General features: G+C 41.6%; 1 protein-coding gene across 1 annotated transcript; it reads left to right on the top strand.

The window, feature by feature from the left end:
• The first annotated feature begins 2,477 nt into the window (after positions 1-2,477).
• LOC131514347 (glutathione S-transferase A2) lies at positions 2,478-14,495 on the top strand. Its single transcript, XM_058734243.1, has 7 exons — positions 2,478-2,601; positions 7,772-7,876; positions 8,258-8,309; positions 9,571-9,703; positions 11,606-11,747; positions 13,148-13,279; positions 14,141-14,495. The coding sequence occupies exons 2-7, from the start codon at positions 7,790-7,792 to the stop codon at positions 14,264-14,266; spliced, it is 672 nt and encodes a 223-aa protein (XP_058590226.1). The 5' UTR covers positions 2,478-2,601; positions 7,772-7,789; the 3' UTR covers positions 14,267-14,495.
• The last annotated feature ends 915 nt before the right edge of the window (positions 14,496-15,410 follow it).

Genomic DNA, 15,410 nt, shown 5'->3' with positions numbered 1-15,410 from the left:
GTATGTTCCAAACAACATTAAGGGCATACTTATACTAAATGAGTATTTATTTTTTGAAAGCTTTTATTTTTGTAATTAAAAATTTTTTTAATTCTAGCATCATTAACATACTGATATTAGGTTCAGGTGTACAGTACAGTGATTCAAAGATTTTATATATTACTCAGTGCTCATCACACTACTCATACTCTTAATCCCCCACTGACCTCCCCTCTGATCACCATCTGTGTGTTCTCTATAGTTAAGAGTCTGGTTTTTTTTGTTTTTTTGTTTCTCTTTTTACTTTTGTTTCTTATATTCCACAGATGAGTGAAATCATATGGTATTTGTCTTTCTCTGACTGACTTATTTCACTCAGCTTTATACTCTCTAGGTCAATTTGTGTTGTTGCAAATGACAAAATTTCATTCTTTTTATGATTGAGTAATATTTTTTTGTGTATATACACAGAACATCTTTGCTTTAATTATTTATTTTATTTTAGAGAGCCACACTCAGTGCGAAGCCTGATGCAGGGCTTGATCGCACAACCCTGGGATCATGACCAGAGTCCAAATCAAGAGTTGGACCCTCAATCAACTGAGACACACAGGCACCCCACACCACATCTTCTTTATCCATTTATCTGTCCAGGTACACTTGCATTGCTTCCATATCTTGGCTATTCTAAATAATGCTGCAATAAACATTGGAGTGTATATATATATATATATATATATATATATATATATATTTTTTTTTTTTTTTTTTTTTTTTTTTTTTTTTTTGCATTGCTGTCATGTTCCTTGAGTAAATACCCAGCAGTGGAATTACTGGCTCATACTGTAATTATAATTTTAATTTTTGAGGAAACTATAGTGTTTTTCACAGGGTAGCACTATTTTGCATTCCCACCAACCACAAGGCTTCCTTTTTCTCCACATTCTCACCAACACTCATTGTTTCTTGTGTTTTTGATTTTAGCGATTCTCACAGGAGTGAGATGATATCTCATAGTGGTTTTGATTTGTATTTCCCTGACGATGAGTGACATTGAGCAGGTTTTCATGTGTCTCTTGACCATCTGGATGTCTTCTTTGGAGAAATGTCTGTTGATATCTTCTGCCCATTTTTAAGTTATATTATTTGTTTTCTGGGTGTTGAGTTGTATAAATAAGTTCTTTAGATATTTTGGATATTAACCCCTCAGCAGGTATATCATTTGCAAATATCTTCTCCCATTCAGGAAGTTGCTTTTTTGTTTTGTTGATTGTTTCTGTTCTGTGCAAAGCTTTTTATTTTGATTCAGTCCCAACAGTTTATTTTTGCTTTTGTGCCCTTGCCTTATGAGACATATTTAGAAAAATGTTGCTAAGGCTGATGTCAGAGAAACTACTGCCTGTGTTCTCTTCTAGGATTTTCCTGGTTCACGTCTCACATTTAGATCTTTAATCGATTGTGAGTTAATTTTTCTGTAATGGTGTTGGAAAGTAGTCCAATTTCATTCTTTTGCATGTAGCTGTCCAGTTTTCCCAGCACCATTTGTTGAAGAGACTCTTTTTCCTATTGTATATTCTTGCCTCCTTTTTTGAAGATTAACTGACCATATAATGATGAGTTTGTTTCCGGGGCTCTCTATTCTGCTCCATGGATCTATATGTCTATTTTTGTGCCAGTACCAAAAGATAATGTATTATGTATCTGAAATTCACATTCAATTGGGTGCCCTGTATTTTATTTAAAACCCAATATAAAAGGCATTCCCGGGGGCGCCTGGGTGGCGCAGTCGGTTAAGCGTCCGACTTCAGCCAGGTCACGATCTCGCGGTCCATGAGTTCGAGCCCCGCGTCAGGCTCTGGGCTGATGGCTCGGAGCCTGGAGCCTGTTTCCGATTCTGTGTCTCCCTCTCTCTCTGCCCCTCCCCCGTTCATGCTCTGTCTCTCTCTGTCCCCCCCCAAAAAAAAAAAAAAAAAAAACGTTGAAAAAAAAAAAAAGGCATTCCCGAGATCTGCTAGCCTCGTGGTAGAGGTTTTTCATCTGTATTGGTCCTAGTATGCAATTCATGAAAACCTCACTGTAAATTTCTTCCCAAAGCCATACCTCACTGACTAGCAGAGAGAGTCCAATCAGTCAGAAATTGTTTAATCTTTTGGGGCGCCTGGGTGGCGCAGTCGGTTAAGCGTCCGACTTCAGCCAGGTCACGATCTCGCGGTCTGGTCCGTGAGTTCGAGCCCCGCGTCAGGCTCTGGGCTGATGGCTCGGAGCCTGGAGCCTGTTCCCTCTCTCTCTGCCCCTCCCCCGTTCATGCTCTGTCTCTCTCTGTCCCAAAAATAAAAATAAAAAACGTTGAAAAAAAATTAAAAAAAAAAAGAAATTGTTTAATCTTTGAACTGCCAACCTTGAAAAGGAACATATTAAATAGTTGTTTCATAAGAAGGTGACTCGCCATTTCCTTCAAATCTGTCACAGAAGCCAAGGCCCTGAACGTTGTGGGAGTGACTTTTCCCCCACTGAACTCTACCCACCTCACAGAGGAGGAGTTACTAACTATCAAAGAGCTTATAAACGCAGGAAGGATTGGCACGCAGCTGCTGAGCCTAGTGGGAAACAGACCTCAGTAAGGTAAGTGCTGCTTTTCTAAGTTTTCAGACATTGCCTTCCATCCTCTTCTCTAGGTCACCAGAAAACTGCGTTCAAATGTGTCCTTAGCACAAGGAAAAGCCTGTTTTATAGTCACATTACACTTCTTGGTGTGTCTGGGGAACAGTTCAAGAGCTGTTTTTTTTGTTTTGTTTTGTTTTGTTTTTTTGAATGTTTATTTATTTTTGAGAGAGAGAGAGAGAGAGAGAGAGAGAGAGAGAGAACACAAGCAGGGGACGGGCAGAGAGAGAGGGAGACACAGAATCCGAAGCGGGCTCCAGCTCTGAGCTGTCAGCACAGAGTCTGAGGCGGGGCTTAAAACCATGAACTGTGAGATTATGACCTGAGCTGAAGTCAGATGCTTAACCAATTGAGCCACCCAGGTGCCCCAAGAGATGTTTATTCACTTGCTGTTGGATACATCTTTACAGAAATATAAAAATAAAGAGATTAGAAACCTAGGACGTAAGAATTTAGGTAGAAAAAAACTGAATGATATAAGGGGAAAAAAGAACGATACCATTTCAGCAATCTGAGAATATGACTAGTGCAGGAGAGAGTGCGAGTGTTTTGCCAGACTTACTTTCTCTGTGGAAGCATAGTGGCCCCCTTACGTGTCGTTTGCCTTCTGCGGTTTCAGTTACCTGTGGTAACTGCAGTCTGAAAACATTAAATGGAAAATTCCAGAAAGAAAAATATTCGTATGTTATAAATTGCCCATCATTTTATTATAGCATATCATTAGAATTGTTCTATTTTATTATTTGTCATTGTTGTTCATCTGCTGTGCCTCATTTATGAATGAAATTTCATCATATTATGTATATATAGGAAAAGAACATAGTATATGTAGAGTTTGGTACTCTCCTCGGTTTCAGGCATCCACTGGGGGTCTTGGAATGTATCTCGTGCAGACACAGAGAACCATTATAGTCAACACGCAATAGGTGTGAATTATGATACAGTGATGTGATGTAGGCTGTAAAAATTAAAAATTAAGACTTAATATAAGAGTAAAAATTAATCTGAATGTCAGCAGAACTAGATTCTAAGTCAGTCTCTGCTCTGATTAGCTGACTGGCAAGCCCCATTCTCTTTCTGGGCAACTCATGGCAAACCTAGAGAAGGGCTGGAACAGGGTTTCACAAGCTTGGCCTTCTTGATACTTTAGGCTGGCTTATTCTGTGTTGTGGGGGAGCTGTCCTGTTAATTGTTCTTTTGTTGCCATTGTTGTTTAGTTAAAAATATTTGTTATAGAAATGTGCATTTAATTAGTTTTAAAGAATGTACTTGACAATAGTGTTAACATACATATTTTCTCAAATTTGTGAACTTCGACCTTTAAAATATCTACAATGAGAGCTTATTTACAAGTTTTGCAAGAAATGGTTACTTCAGGAGTACTGTTGACACAGTTAAGATTCTCATGGTTTCTTTCTGTTTCACTCAGTACTTCTAGAAAGAGCACAGTGTGGGGGTCAGGCTCCACCCTAGGGCCAGTGACAGGCAGCCTGTGGAGCAGAATAAGTACCAATGGATAATGGGAGAATTACTGTGTTTTCCCAAAATGGCAGTGCATCCTATCCTGGAAAGACTACATAGGTACTATAGCTAATTGCAATCAACCATAAGACATTTTCAACTAAGTATCTAATAAATGTGTCTGTTAGGATAACATGGTTGATGAAAATAAGCAGATAAAATGCAGAATGACTAGTAGGAGACAAAAAGCATTCGGAGGCACATCAAGCATGGTCTCATGCCATAGCAGAGGCATCTCTGATCCCTACCCAGCTGACAATGCAACACTCTCCTTTCTGGTTTTGATACCTAACAATGTCTCTAGACATTATCAGATGTCTTCCAAGGTGTGGGGAAGCAAAATCACCCCTAATTAAGAATCACTAGATCATGTGACTTCTCCAACTCCCAAACTCAAGAAATCTTGATGGGAAAAGTAGGTAATCAGCAGAACACTTAATTCACTTTTAAAGGCACAGAAATTCACCTAGCTAGAATGCACGAGTCATTGCAATCAGAATATAAGAGTCAACGATGTGCTGTCCTAAGTTTTAACATTGGTGGGGAAAGACAGGTTTGGACAGGCGAGACTAGAGTTTCAGTGACAGCACTGTAACAATCCAGAAGTTGTCCAGGCATAACAGAATCCACGGGAAAAGATATAGCATGTATGGCAGAAGATATTGAAATGACAGTGAAGAAAAGCACTTTGCAAGATGCTCAAGAGAGCATGGTTGACAAGGATAAGGCACAATCCTAATTTGAAGAGCAGGAAAACAGACAAATGGTGGTCAAAGAGGCAATGAGCATGAACATGTCATGCTGTCCTGGGAGGCAGGAGCCTTGGCTTTCAGCCTGGCAACCTTCACCTTGCTCTGAATTACTTGGGTAAGACAATCATGAGTTGGGGGTTGGACCCAATTAAACTGGAGTCACCACTGGGCCTTTTGTGTGCTGCCAGTTATCTCTAAACCCTTTAGGGCAGAGACCAAATCAGGCTCTTGTCTTGTTCCTGTGAACCATCATTTCTTAGTACATGAAACTGATCAATGTTAGTCGAGAAAGTTTGAAGGAAACTTTTTGAAAGCAGGATATACCTTACATGTCACCAGAAACGAAGTGTTGAAGAAGGAGCAGTGAAAGGTCTGTTACCAGGTAAGAAACAGGATGTTGGGAGAGAAGGGATAATTTTCAACCCGAATTGACAGTGAGGCCTTGTGCTAGTGCTGTGACCAGCTGCAGGGAGAAGCAGCGGCTGGAATCCATGCAAAGGGCTGGGGCAGGAAAGACTCCATAGTGCCTGGATCAGGGAGCCAGTGGCATGGGGGATGGACCAGACACGGAAGACAAGGGATGCACATGGCCGGGGCAGAACCAGAAATCTGCTGATATCTTGATCAGGCAAAGTTCTCTGATAACCTTTGCTCCAGCCTTTATCAGGCCTCTGGAGACCTCCCCTTCAGAAGGTGAACAAAGTTGCTTATCAGGGGAGTCCTATGATAAAATATTACGTAAGGTAAATATCATTTCCTTTAGTAACCTGATCCTCAGTCCATGGGTAAGCAGTGTGAGGGTTTGAATCATAGCTCTGTGACCTGTAGTTCAAAACACACATAGAATGAGCACTATTCTTTTCATTCTGCTGAGTCATAGTACCTCTATTCCCTGTGGTAAAAAAGTACAATAAACAAAATCTCTAATTACAGATGACTTGAGTAACTATGTTTCCAAATGGTTCTTTACTTTCTAAAGATTTGACTGTTGAGTCCCAAATGAAAAATGTGGACATTAAAAACATTTTGATATCGAAAATTCTAAAATTCAAGTCACACAGTTTTTCAAAGATGTATCCACTGGGTAAGGGAGGTATATTTTTGTCCCAAACTCCACAACAAAAGTTTGCAAGACAATCTTAACGTTTTGCAAACAGAGCTTGGGATTTGCATAGAAAAGGCAACTGTTCCTCCTTAAGACCTGCCTTGGGGACTCCACCTTTTAATGAGTCCTGTGTGTTTCCATTCACACCTATGATAGCACATCCATTGTTTGAGCCACTGAGTTTTATTATCTTGGTTCCCTGCTTTGTTCACTTCCTAGCAGCCTGGGATGGACCAAGGGCTTTCAAACTTCATTGACCAGATACAAAGTATCACAAAGTACCATTATACTGATCAAATGAGTGTGTACTCATGCACAGGCCAGTATACACAACAAACACATAATAGAAGCTAAGACCTCATGAAACAAAGTTTATGTTTCTACGTGAATGCACTCTAATATTTTCTATTTTCTCCTACTTCATTTTAAAAATTAGTAGATTTCACAATCCACTGAAGGATGGTCACGCATTTTTTAAAAACACCAATGTAGAAAATAAAGCCTTTGTCTTTGAGTAGAGGTAGGTTTGAGTCCCAACTTCACCACTTACTTTGGGCAAGTTACTCAAGAAACCTCAGTATCCTCAACTTTAAAATGACACTAATAACAGAATGTATCTCAGGTGATTTTTGTAGGATTGATTGAAGATAAATAGGCGAGAATACCCATTGTATGATAGACATGAAGAAATGTTAGTTCTGTTCCATTGACTGTAATGTTAATATGGTAATACCCCTTTTTCAGATTATAAAGTGCACTAAGTAAAGGCAGAATGTAGAATCAAAAAAAAAAAAAAAAGGAAGGGAATTGAAGGAAATTAGCAATTAGCATCCTGTGTCTATGGAAAGAACCAGGGTCGGGGCGCCTGGGTGGCTCAGTTGGTTAAGCCTCTGACTTCCGCTCAGGTCATGATCTCGCGGTTTGTTGAGTCCAAGCCCCGTGTCAGGCTCTGTGCTGACAGCTCAGAGTCTGGAACCTGCTTCGCATTCTGTGTCTCCTTCTCTCTCTGCCCCTCCCCTGCTATGCTCTGTCTCTCTCTGTCTCAAAAATAAATAAAACATTAAAAAAAAAAAAAAAAAGAACCAGGGTCTTTTGAGCTGCAGTTAAGCAAGTCTTAGTCCTAACTTTGTTTTAAACAAAAGCAGCATAACAGTCAGGAGTGGAAGCCTGACTCTGCTCCTCATCCTGGTCTTGTTCTGATGTCCCCTGCTTTCAGTGTCCCTCATAGGCTTCCATGTCCATCACTAACTAGAGAAGACTATGGACAAGGCTTTTCACCTCTGAGCCTTGGTTTCATTAAGTGAAAAATGGGTCTGATAACAAATAGTTCATGGGGCCATTATGATGATTAAAGATATAATGTATCCAAAAGGACTGGCATTGGGTCAAGATCATTAGCAGAGTTTCAACAAATCGCAATTCTCTAATCCTCCCCCCTCCTCCTTACACCCACACCTGCATCCTTACCACACACTCTCACCTATTAGCCTGCCAAGAGAATCAGACCTTACCTAGTGGAGGTAACAAGCAGGGTTTGGAAGAGTTTCCCAGGACTGGCTAATGATGTATGAGAATTGGGCCTTGAAAGACATTCTAGGGTCTCTTCTAATTCTTCTATGAGGAAGGCAGGTACTCCTTAAGCACTGTTGGTGCTATTTGACCAACATCAAAAAGTATGTTTTTGCTTCTGTGATATCGTTCATCTGTTCATTCATTCATTCATTCATTCGTTTGTTGTTTCATTCATGTTTAGAGAAATTCAGAGTCTATCATGGCAGGGAAGCCCAAGCTTCACTACTTTAATGGACGTGGCAGAATGGAGTCCATCCGGTGGCTCCTGGCTTCAGCCGGAGTAGAGGTTAGATCTGAGTTTTGTCATCCTAAGTTAGACCAAAAATTGACTCTATCAGAATACGTTTCTCACATAAGCTAGGAGATTCTTCTACTTTTATAAATGACCTGTCAAGAGTTTTATGTTAAAAGAAAAATTGTCAGCTATTAAGAGATGAACAGATTTCACCTAATATATTATTAAATTTCTTCTCATCAAAGAACTTAAACTCAGAAGCTAAGCATAATGTGTAAGCCTTATCTGGATTTTGATTTAAGCAATCTACAAAATATCATTTTTGACATTTGTGCAATAATTAGAAACATGAATCTTTTTCAAATATCAGATGATTTTAAAGAAGCATCCTTGATATTTTAGGTATGCTAATTCATTGTTTCTGCTTTCCAGTTTGAAGAGAAATTTATAGAAACTGCAGAAGACTTGGATAAGTTAAAGAATGGTAAGACCAGGTATCTAATTTCTAGGATGAGGGGATCAGGTAGAAGTCATAAGTTAGGGTTTGAACACCTACTTGTGAGTGTGGTGGGAGCTGGGGGTGGTGGAATGGAAGAGGAGTGGCTCCAAGGTAAAGGGTGGGGCTCCTCGGGCAGATCTTCCACCTCACTCAAGGCTGGGTGGGCTTGAACGCTAGTGTTTGCTAAAGGAACTATCCCCACCCCCTACCCCCCCCACCCCCCACCATGTCCTGTGAATGCCCTCCCCTTGCACTCTCCAGCTTTTCTGCCCCCAAGTGAGCTGGGTCATTTCAGGATCCCACATAGCCTGCCCAGGCAAGGACTCTCAAACCCACACAGTAGAATGAAAAGAGTAGAAATAGGCCAGCAGTTGTGTGAGTTCTTTTCTCTGACGGATTATTGCAAGCTTATATCCTAGCAATATCATAGACTCAGATAATAAGATGGTTTAGTTGGATTAATTGAAAGGCCAGGTGACAGTATGAAGATGGAGATGAAGAACCAAGTTCAAGCACTACTTGCATCAGCAGAGTCAGGAAACCAGGGCTTGCCCGATACACACTGTCCAGTGGTAGAACTGGGGGAGCAAGCAAAACACCCTGCATCGAAATCTCCCTTCAAATTCGCCTTAATGGCATGAACCCAGAGACTTACTTTGGAATGTTTCATTTGAACTGAATGCGATGTTGGCCCTGGTGTAGCCTCTCTCAACATTTCCTAAAACACCCATGAAAGTAAATCAACCACAAAAAATACAGGAACCTACCATGTATCTGGATGGTAAATAAAAAGATAAATGAGGGTCGCCTTGGTGGCTCAGTCGGTGAGCATCTGACTTTGGCTCAGGTCATGATCTCACCGTTCGTGGGTCTGAGCCCCACATCAGGCTCTGTGTTAACAACTGAGAGTCTGGAGCCTGCTTCAGATCCTGTGTATCCCTCTCTCTCTGCCCCTCCCCCATTCTCGCTCATCTCTCTCTCTCTCTCTCTATCAAAAAAAAAAAAAAAAACATTAAAAATTTTTCCAAAAAAGATAAATGAAATAATAGGTGAAGAGTAAAATGCAGACTGAGATCAAAGAGGATTAGAGGATGCAAAAACCAAAATACAGAGATGATGAAATGTTACCAGGCAATAATTTTTGTTTCCTTTTATATCTTCGGTCATGGCAACAAACGTTTTTCATGTTAAAAGAGTATGAGCCGTAAAATATGTCACTCTGCTTCTTCTTTTCTTTTTTCAAAAGATGGAAATTTGATGTTCCAGCAAGTGCCAATGGTTGAAATTGATGGAATGAAGATGGTCCAGACCAGAGCCATTCTCAACTACATTGCCACCAAATACAACCTCTATGGGAAAGACATAAAGGAGAGAGCTCTGTACAGTACTTTTTTTTATTCTTTCATCAGCAATTAATGTAAAAATTTGGGTTCTTGGGCAGGCAGGACTGTGTTGGGGGGATCGTGGCCAGCAGCAGCACAGGACTTGGCGGTATAGATTGAGGTCCAAAACCACAGAGAGCTGTGAGGATGAGGGATCCCCCTAGGAGTGGATTCACCAAGTGGGATTACAGAAAAGGAAGTGGTCCACATATAGAGCACATATGGTGACAGTCTTTTGCTAACGCTGATGAACTAGGAAGCCAGAAAGATGGTGGAGTCACTATTCTCAGTACTCAGGCCTTTAGGAGCTGGATATCAGCCAACAGCTAGAGACAAAGGATGAGTCTGAGTGTCCGGCAGATAAGACTGGGGAACAGAAGGATCCAAAGGTGCTGATTCTGAAGGTTCAGAAATGATCAAAATGATAATCAAGAACTTCACTTATCAGCCTGTTATATGGACTGGCTATTTGACAAGGGTTAGCAGAGCATGGTCCTCAGGATGCCAGGGTTATCACGAGCATTTTGATACAGGACCGAAGTAGCCAGATTTAGTCAATACAACCATATCTGTGGGTTCTCTCTGTGGTTATGGGACCACATGATTGAAATTTAAATCTCAGAAACAACTGTTATGAGTTGCTCAAAAGTGAACCATAGAGTTGCCATATTCCAGCAACTCCATTACTAGGTATGCAAACAAGACTACTGAAACACATCCACGCTAGAACTTGTACACAGATGTTTATAGCAGTGGTGTTCTTAAAATTCTTAATGTGGAAATGACACAAATGTGCATCAACTGATGAGTGGTTAGTCTACTTATCAATGCAATACTGTTTGGCCAGGAAAAGGAATGAAGTACTGATGCATGCTACAACATGGATAAACCTTGCAAACATCATGTTATATGAAAGAAACCAGACACAAAGGCACATACTGTGTGAATCCATTTGTATGAAATATCCAGAACATTCAAATATATAGAAACAGAAAGCAGTTTAGTGGTTTCCAGGGGCTGGAGGAGGGAAGAAATTAGAATGGGTGTAAAAGCATACAGCATTTCTTTTGGGATTAGGAAAATATTCTGTAATTAGTGTGTGGTGATGGTACAGAATTCTGTGTCTTTACTATAAAAATCACAAACTTAAACACTCTTGAAGTGTACACATTATAGTATTGAATTATATGCTAATAAAGATTTATTTAAAAAAAAACTCTTACAGGAAGCCCAGCTTGGAACATTCAAAACTACTCTGCTGGAATATGTGCTACTTGGAATGCACAAAGTATTTCACCATTTCAGGAGATATTTTAGGTGAAGACTTGGGAAATGCGAACAAGGCCAGAGTTGGGCAACTATATGTGGACGGAGTGTGGAAACATGTGCTGTGGGAAATTATTGGAAAACCTGCTGACATTGGTTTAAACAGGCCTGGGTGGTGTAACAGGATGAGAGAGGAAGGGGACATGACTGAGATGGTTGTGCCAGCGACTCTCTCTGGAGATCACTTAGGGGGCAGGTCAGCCACATGGAGTCACACTCCGTTTGTGCCCAGAACAAGCCACCATGGAGGTGACAGACCCTAGGAATGGCACCAGTAGGTATTTGCAGGATTCCACCAATTTCCCTGTGACTCTGGACAGGTCACCAATGCTCTCTGTCCCTCTATTTCATCATGTGTATAATGAAAGTTTTAGACACATATCTACCTTGATGGCTTGTTCTAGGATGAAATGTTCAAATCAAGTAAAAATCAGAGCTTAATGACTGGTATATAAAAATGCATCAAATGGAGCTCAATTACTTTGCCACCTCCTGATGCCCCATTCTCATACATTTTTCAACTCTAAAATCAAGGCAGAAAACATTTGACAATTTGGTCATTTTGTCTTTCAGGATAGATATGTACATAGAAGGTATGGCAGATTTGAATGAAATGATCCTCGTTTTGCCTCTGTGTCCACCTGATCAGAAAGAGGCCAAGATTGCCCAGATCAAAGAGAAAGTAACAGATCGTTATCTCCCCGTGTTTGAAAAAGTAAGTGGACAGTCATTGAGCACTTTGGGTGCTGGACATAGAGGACAAAGAAAGACAGTGGCTGGCATTCCTTGAACCTTTACCTTCACTTCCAGTGAGCCTTCCTGAATACTGACGCAGCACCCTGACTCTCAAAGCATTTCATAAAAACTGACTGTGAGGAAGAATTGCACCAGTGATACCCAAGTTTTAATTTTCCAACAAGACTTCAACTTACCAGGAGCCAATCGAGAATTCTCTATTTGGCAGACTTTCATGGTCATAGTTAGAGCCTGGGCTGCTGAAGGCTCTGAGAGCCACACTGGACATTGGAGTAGGTCCTGCAGACAGAGCACCACATAGGGGCTTTGATCCAAGAGGACCACAGTGAGAGCAATGCATCAGGAGATACTGTGGCAACATGCGTAGGGAGATAGGGAGACATGAGACCAGCTGCCCTTTGGGAGAAAGTGGCAGTGTCTTGAGGGTGGACAGATGAGGTGTATCTAGTCAGAGATGGGGGCAGTGTGATGAAGAGGAAGATACAGATGGAGAGAAGTTAGGGAGAAAAGAATTGACCTACTCGAAGGCATGGCTCTCACACTTCAGAGGACAGCCATGCAAACTAAGGAAATAAGGTTCCATCATTATAGACAGTGCTTATCTCAGTTAATGTTTCTCCTTGGATGTAAGAGGAGAATGTTTCAAGATCCAAACTACCTGAAATCATGCTAAATGGAAACTATGGGCTGGGGCACCCGGGTGACTCAGTTGGTTAAGCATCCCACTCTTGATTTCAGCCCAGGTCCTGATCTCACAGTTGGTGAGACTGAGCCCTGCGCTGACAGCCCAGGGCCTGCTTGGGATTCTCTCTCTCCCTCTCTTTCTGCCCCTGCCCCCACTCGCTTTGAAATCAAAGCGCCCTATGGTAAGTTAAATGAAAAACATATGTTAACATATGGCATTTGAAGTGGTCTTATATTCTTTGCATAACAATTATCCATGTTTCTATATGTGTACATAGTGTGAAAGGGTATTTACCCAAAGTGCCTTAAGCTGGTGATGCCATGGGGTTTTCTCTTCACGTTATCATTTGCATATTATTGGGATGTTTTAATAAATTTTGTGAATTTCCCCAACATTTTATTAGGAAAAGTTGCATACATCAGAATAGTTGAAAGGGATACACAGGAGCACACGTTTCAGGGAAACGGTAGCTGGGGCTTCAGCTGAGGAGCAGGGAAAGAACAGCAGAGACCTGCTGTCACACTGAGTCAGAGCACAGCGAAGAGGGTCTGCAGCCAACACCCCCTCAGTGAGGCAGCAGAGGTGAGGAGGTTGGGTTGGAGAGTGCGGGGAGGGGCAGAGGGACCCAGCCTGACCATGCCTGTGCTCATGATGTAATTCCTCAAACCTGCCAGGTGTTAAAGAGCCACGGACAGGACTACCTTGTTGGCAACAGGCTGAGCAGGGCTGACATTCACCTGGTTGAACTTCTGTACTATGTGGAAGAGCTTGACCCCAGCCTTATGGCCAACTTCCCTCTGCTGAAGGTAATCTCTCTCACAGCCTTCAGGAGGGAAGGCTCGCACCTCCCCCTCCAGAATCTAACATTTACATTCAGGTCCCATCGTTGCCCAGGACTTGGCCGTCCCCACGTCTCCAACATTAATTACCTCCTGGGTGCTGGTCGAGGCATGCAGAGAATCTTGTCATGCCCAGAACATTTGAGGTGGATGCTTCCCCAAGAAGAACACTTTGTCTTTACCATGAGAAGGACCCAGGGCTCGGCATCAGTCTCCCCATCCCCATTGCTCTGTGGCATTTGTCCTTGGTTTCTCTGGGATTTCCCTTATCCACCTGTGTCCTTCTCTTTCCTTCCTGTGCCTGTCTGAGGAGGTTTCCTACCCTCTGATTTCTTCCCTCCGCACCTGCTCCTAAGGGCAGACATCATGTTCCCCTGGGCAGTCTCCCTCTCTCAGTCCCTCTCTCAGTGGGATGCCTGGTTTTGGCCAGTCTCATAGTTCAGCTTTCTATATTTTCTGTCTCTCGTCCAGGGCAATTTTCCTACATTTTCATTGTCTGTTTGGAGACTTGATGTGTGTGGATTCTGACAGACACAATCCTCTTCCCCGTATTGCACAAAAGCCATGAAGCTACAGGATTTCGTGTAGGGAAGAAGAAACTGAATAGAAACTGAATAGAGCCTGAAAGAAAGACATCTTTGGGGAAAATGGGATCGAGCTGTCTTTTCTTCCTCCCATCTTCGTGTCTCGCTGGCTGTGTATTTCCCAGCCTCACACTGGTGCTGATGGAGGGCACTCAGCTGGTCCTTGTCTAGGAGGGTCTCTGGCTTGTGCCAGGGATGGGGCTGGCTCTGGCTCTGTCTGAGGCTGTGCCCTTGTGTATTGCAGGCCCTGAAGACCAGAATCAGCAATCTCCCTCCCGTGAAGAAGTTTCTGCAGCCTGGCAGCCAGAGGAAGCCTCCTATCAGTGAGGAAGATTTAGAAAAAGCAAGGAAGATTTTCAGGATTAAATGAAGCGGGCATGGATGGCCAGCACTTGCATCTGGGGCTTCCAACAATGACGTGCGTTACCTGATGTGGATCCTGATGATTGTGAGGCTAGTAAAGTTTTCAAAAGTATATAATTTCATCTACATGAAGATTTGCAAAGCAATTTATTTTGTTTTTACCAAATATCAAATCATGATCAGCCCCTAGGACATCTCTTGGACTTAAAAATAAATAAAGGGAGAAAAAAATTTAATGGATTCTTTGATGTATTAAAAAATTGTCATAACAGCTATCATATCATATCATACCTTGTCAAAACAATTGAAGTAGAAAGTTTCATGTGACCTATATTTAGTAACACAAAAAATGCTCTTTTTTTTCCTTTGTATTTGCTGTATTTCTTTAAAAAAATTTTTTTAATGTTTTTTTGGTTTTGAAAGAGAGAACGCAAGCAGAGTAGGGGCAGAGAAAGGGAGACACAGAATCCGAAGCAGGTTCCAGGCTCTGAGCTATCAGCACAGAGCCCGACGTGGGCCTGATATGGGGCTCAAATTCATGAAGTGTGAGATCATGACCTGTGGGGAAGTTGGATACTCAACCGACTGAACCACCCAGGCACCCCTGTATTTGCTGTTTTTGTGATGCAGCCTAAAAGATTCCTCCTCCCTTCACCCTCCTTCCTTCCTGCCTGCCTTTTTCCTTCTTTCCCTCCTTCTCTCTCTCTCTCTTTCTTTCTTTCTTTCTTTCTTTCTTTCTTTCTTTCTTTCTTTCTTTCTTTCTTTCTTTTTCTTTCTTTCTTTCTTTCTTTCTTTCTCTCTTTTCTTTTTTGTACAGAACCATTTTCCCTCAGTTGATGAATCTTTTTTCCTGTTTAGTTATGGAGCATATATTTATTTTATCTTTAATATAGAACGTTCTGTGTTCCAGGATCTGGGTTATTAATGGTAAACAAGCCAGATATAGTCTTTGCCCTATGGGAGGTTACTATAGGGATAGAAACAAAACAAAACAAAAAATAGGTAATTCTAATCCAAAATCATGCATACCTTGTATATCATGCTCCTAGGGCTGTTGTAACAAATGACTACAAATTTAGTGGTTAAGAACCATAAAGTGTATTCCCTCACACTTTTGAGGTTCTTTGTGTGACATGAAGGTATGAGCCGGC

This window comes from Neofelis nebulosa, chromosome 6 (genome assembly GCF_028018385.1).
Source record: "Neofelis nebulosa isolate mNeoNeb1 chromosome 6, mNeoNeb1.pri, whole genome shotgun sequence".
Classification (NCBI taxonomy): domain Eukaryota; kingdom Metazoa; phylum Chordata; class Mammalia; order Carnivora; family Felidae; genus Neofelis; species Neofelis nebulosa.
The sequence above is the reverse complement of the archived record's forward strand: the minus strand, read 5'-3'. Positions and strand labels throughout refer to the sequence as shown.

Coding starts and splice junctions, on each gene's coding strand:
- LOC131514347 (XM_058734243.1), top strand. CDS start 7,790: ATGGCAGGGAAGCCCAAGCTTCACTACTTTAATGGACGTGGCAGAATG. Junction 7,877..8,257: donor TGGCTTCAGCCGGAGTAGAG/GTTAGATCTGAG, acceptor TCTGCTTTCCAG/TTTGAAGAGAAATTTATAGA. Junction 13,280..14,140: donor CCAACTTCCCTCTGCTGAAG/GTAATCTCTCTC, acceptor TGTGTATTGCAG/GCCCTGAAGACCAGAATCAG.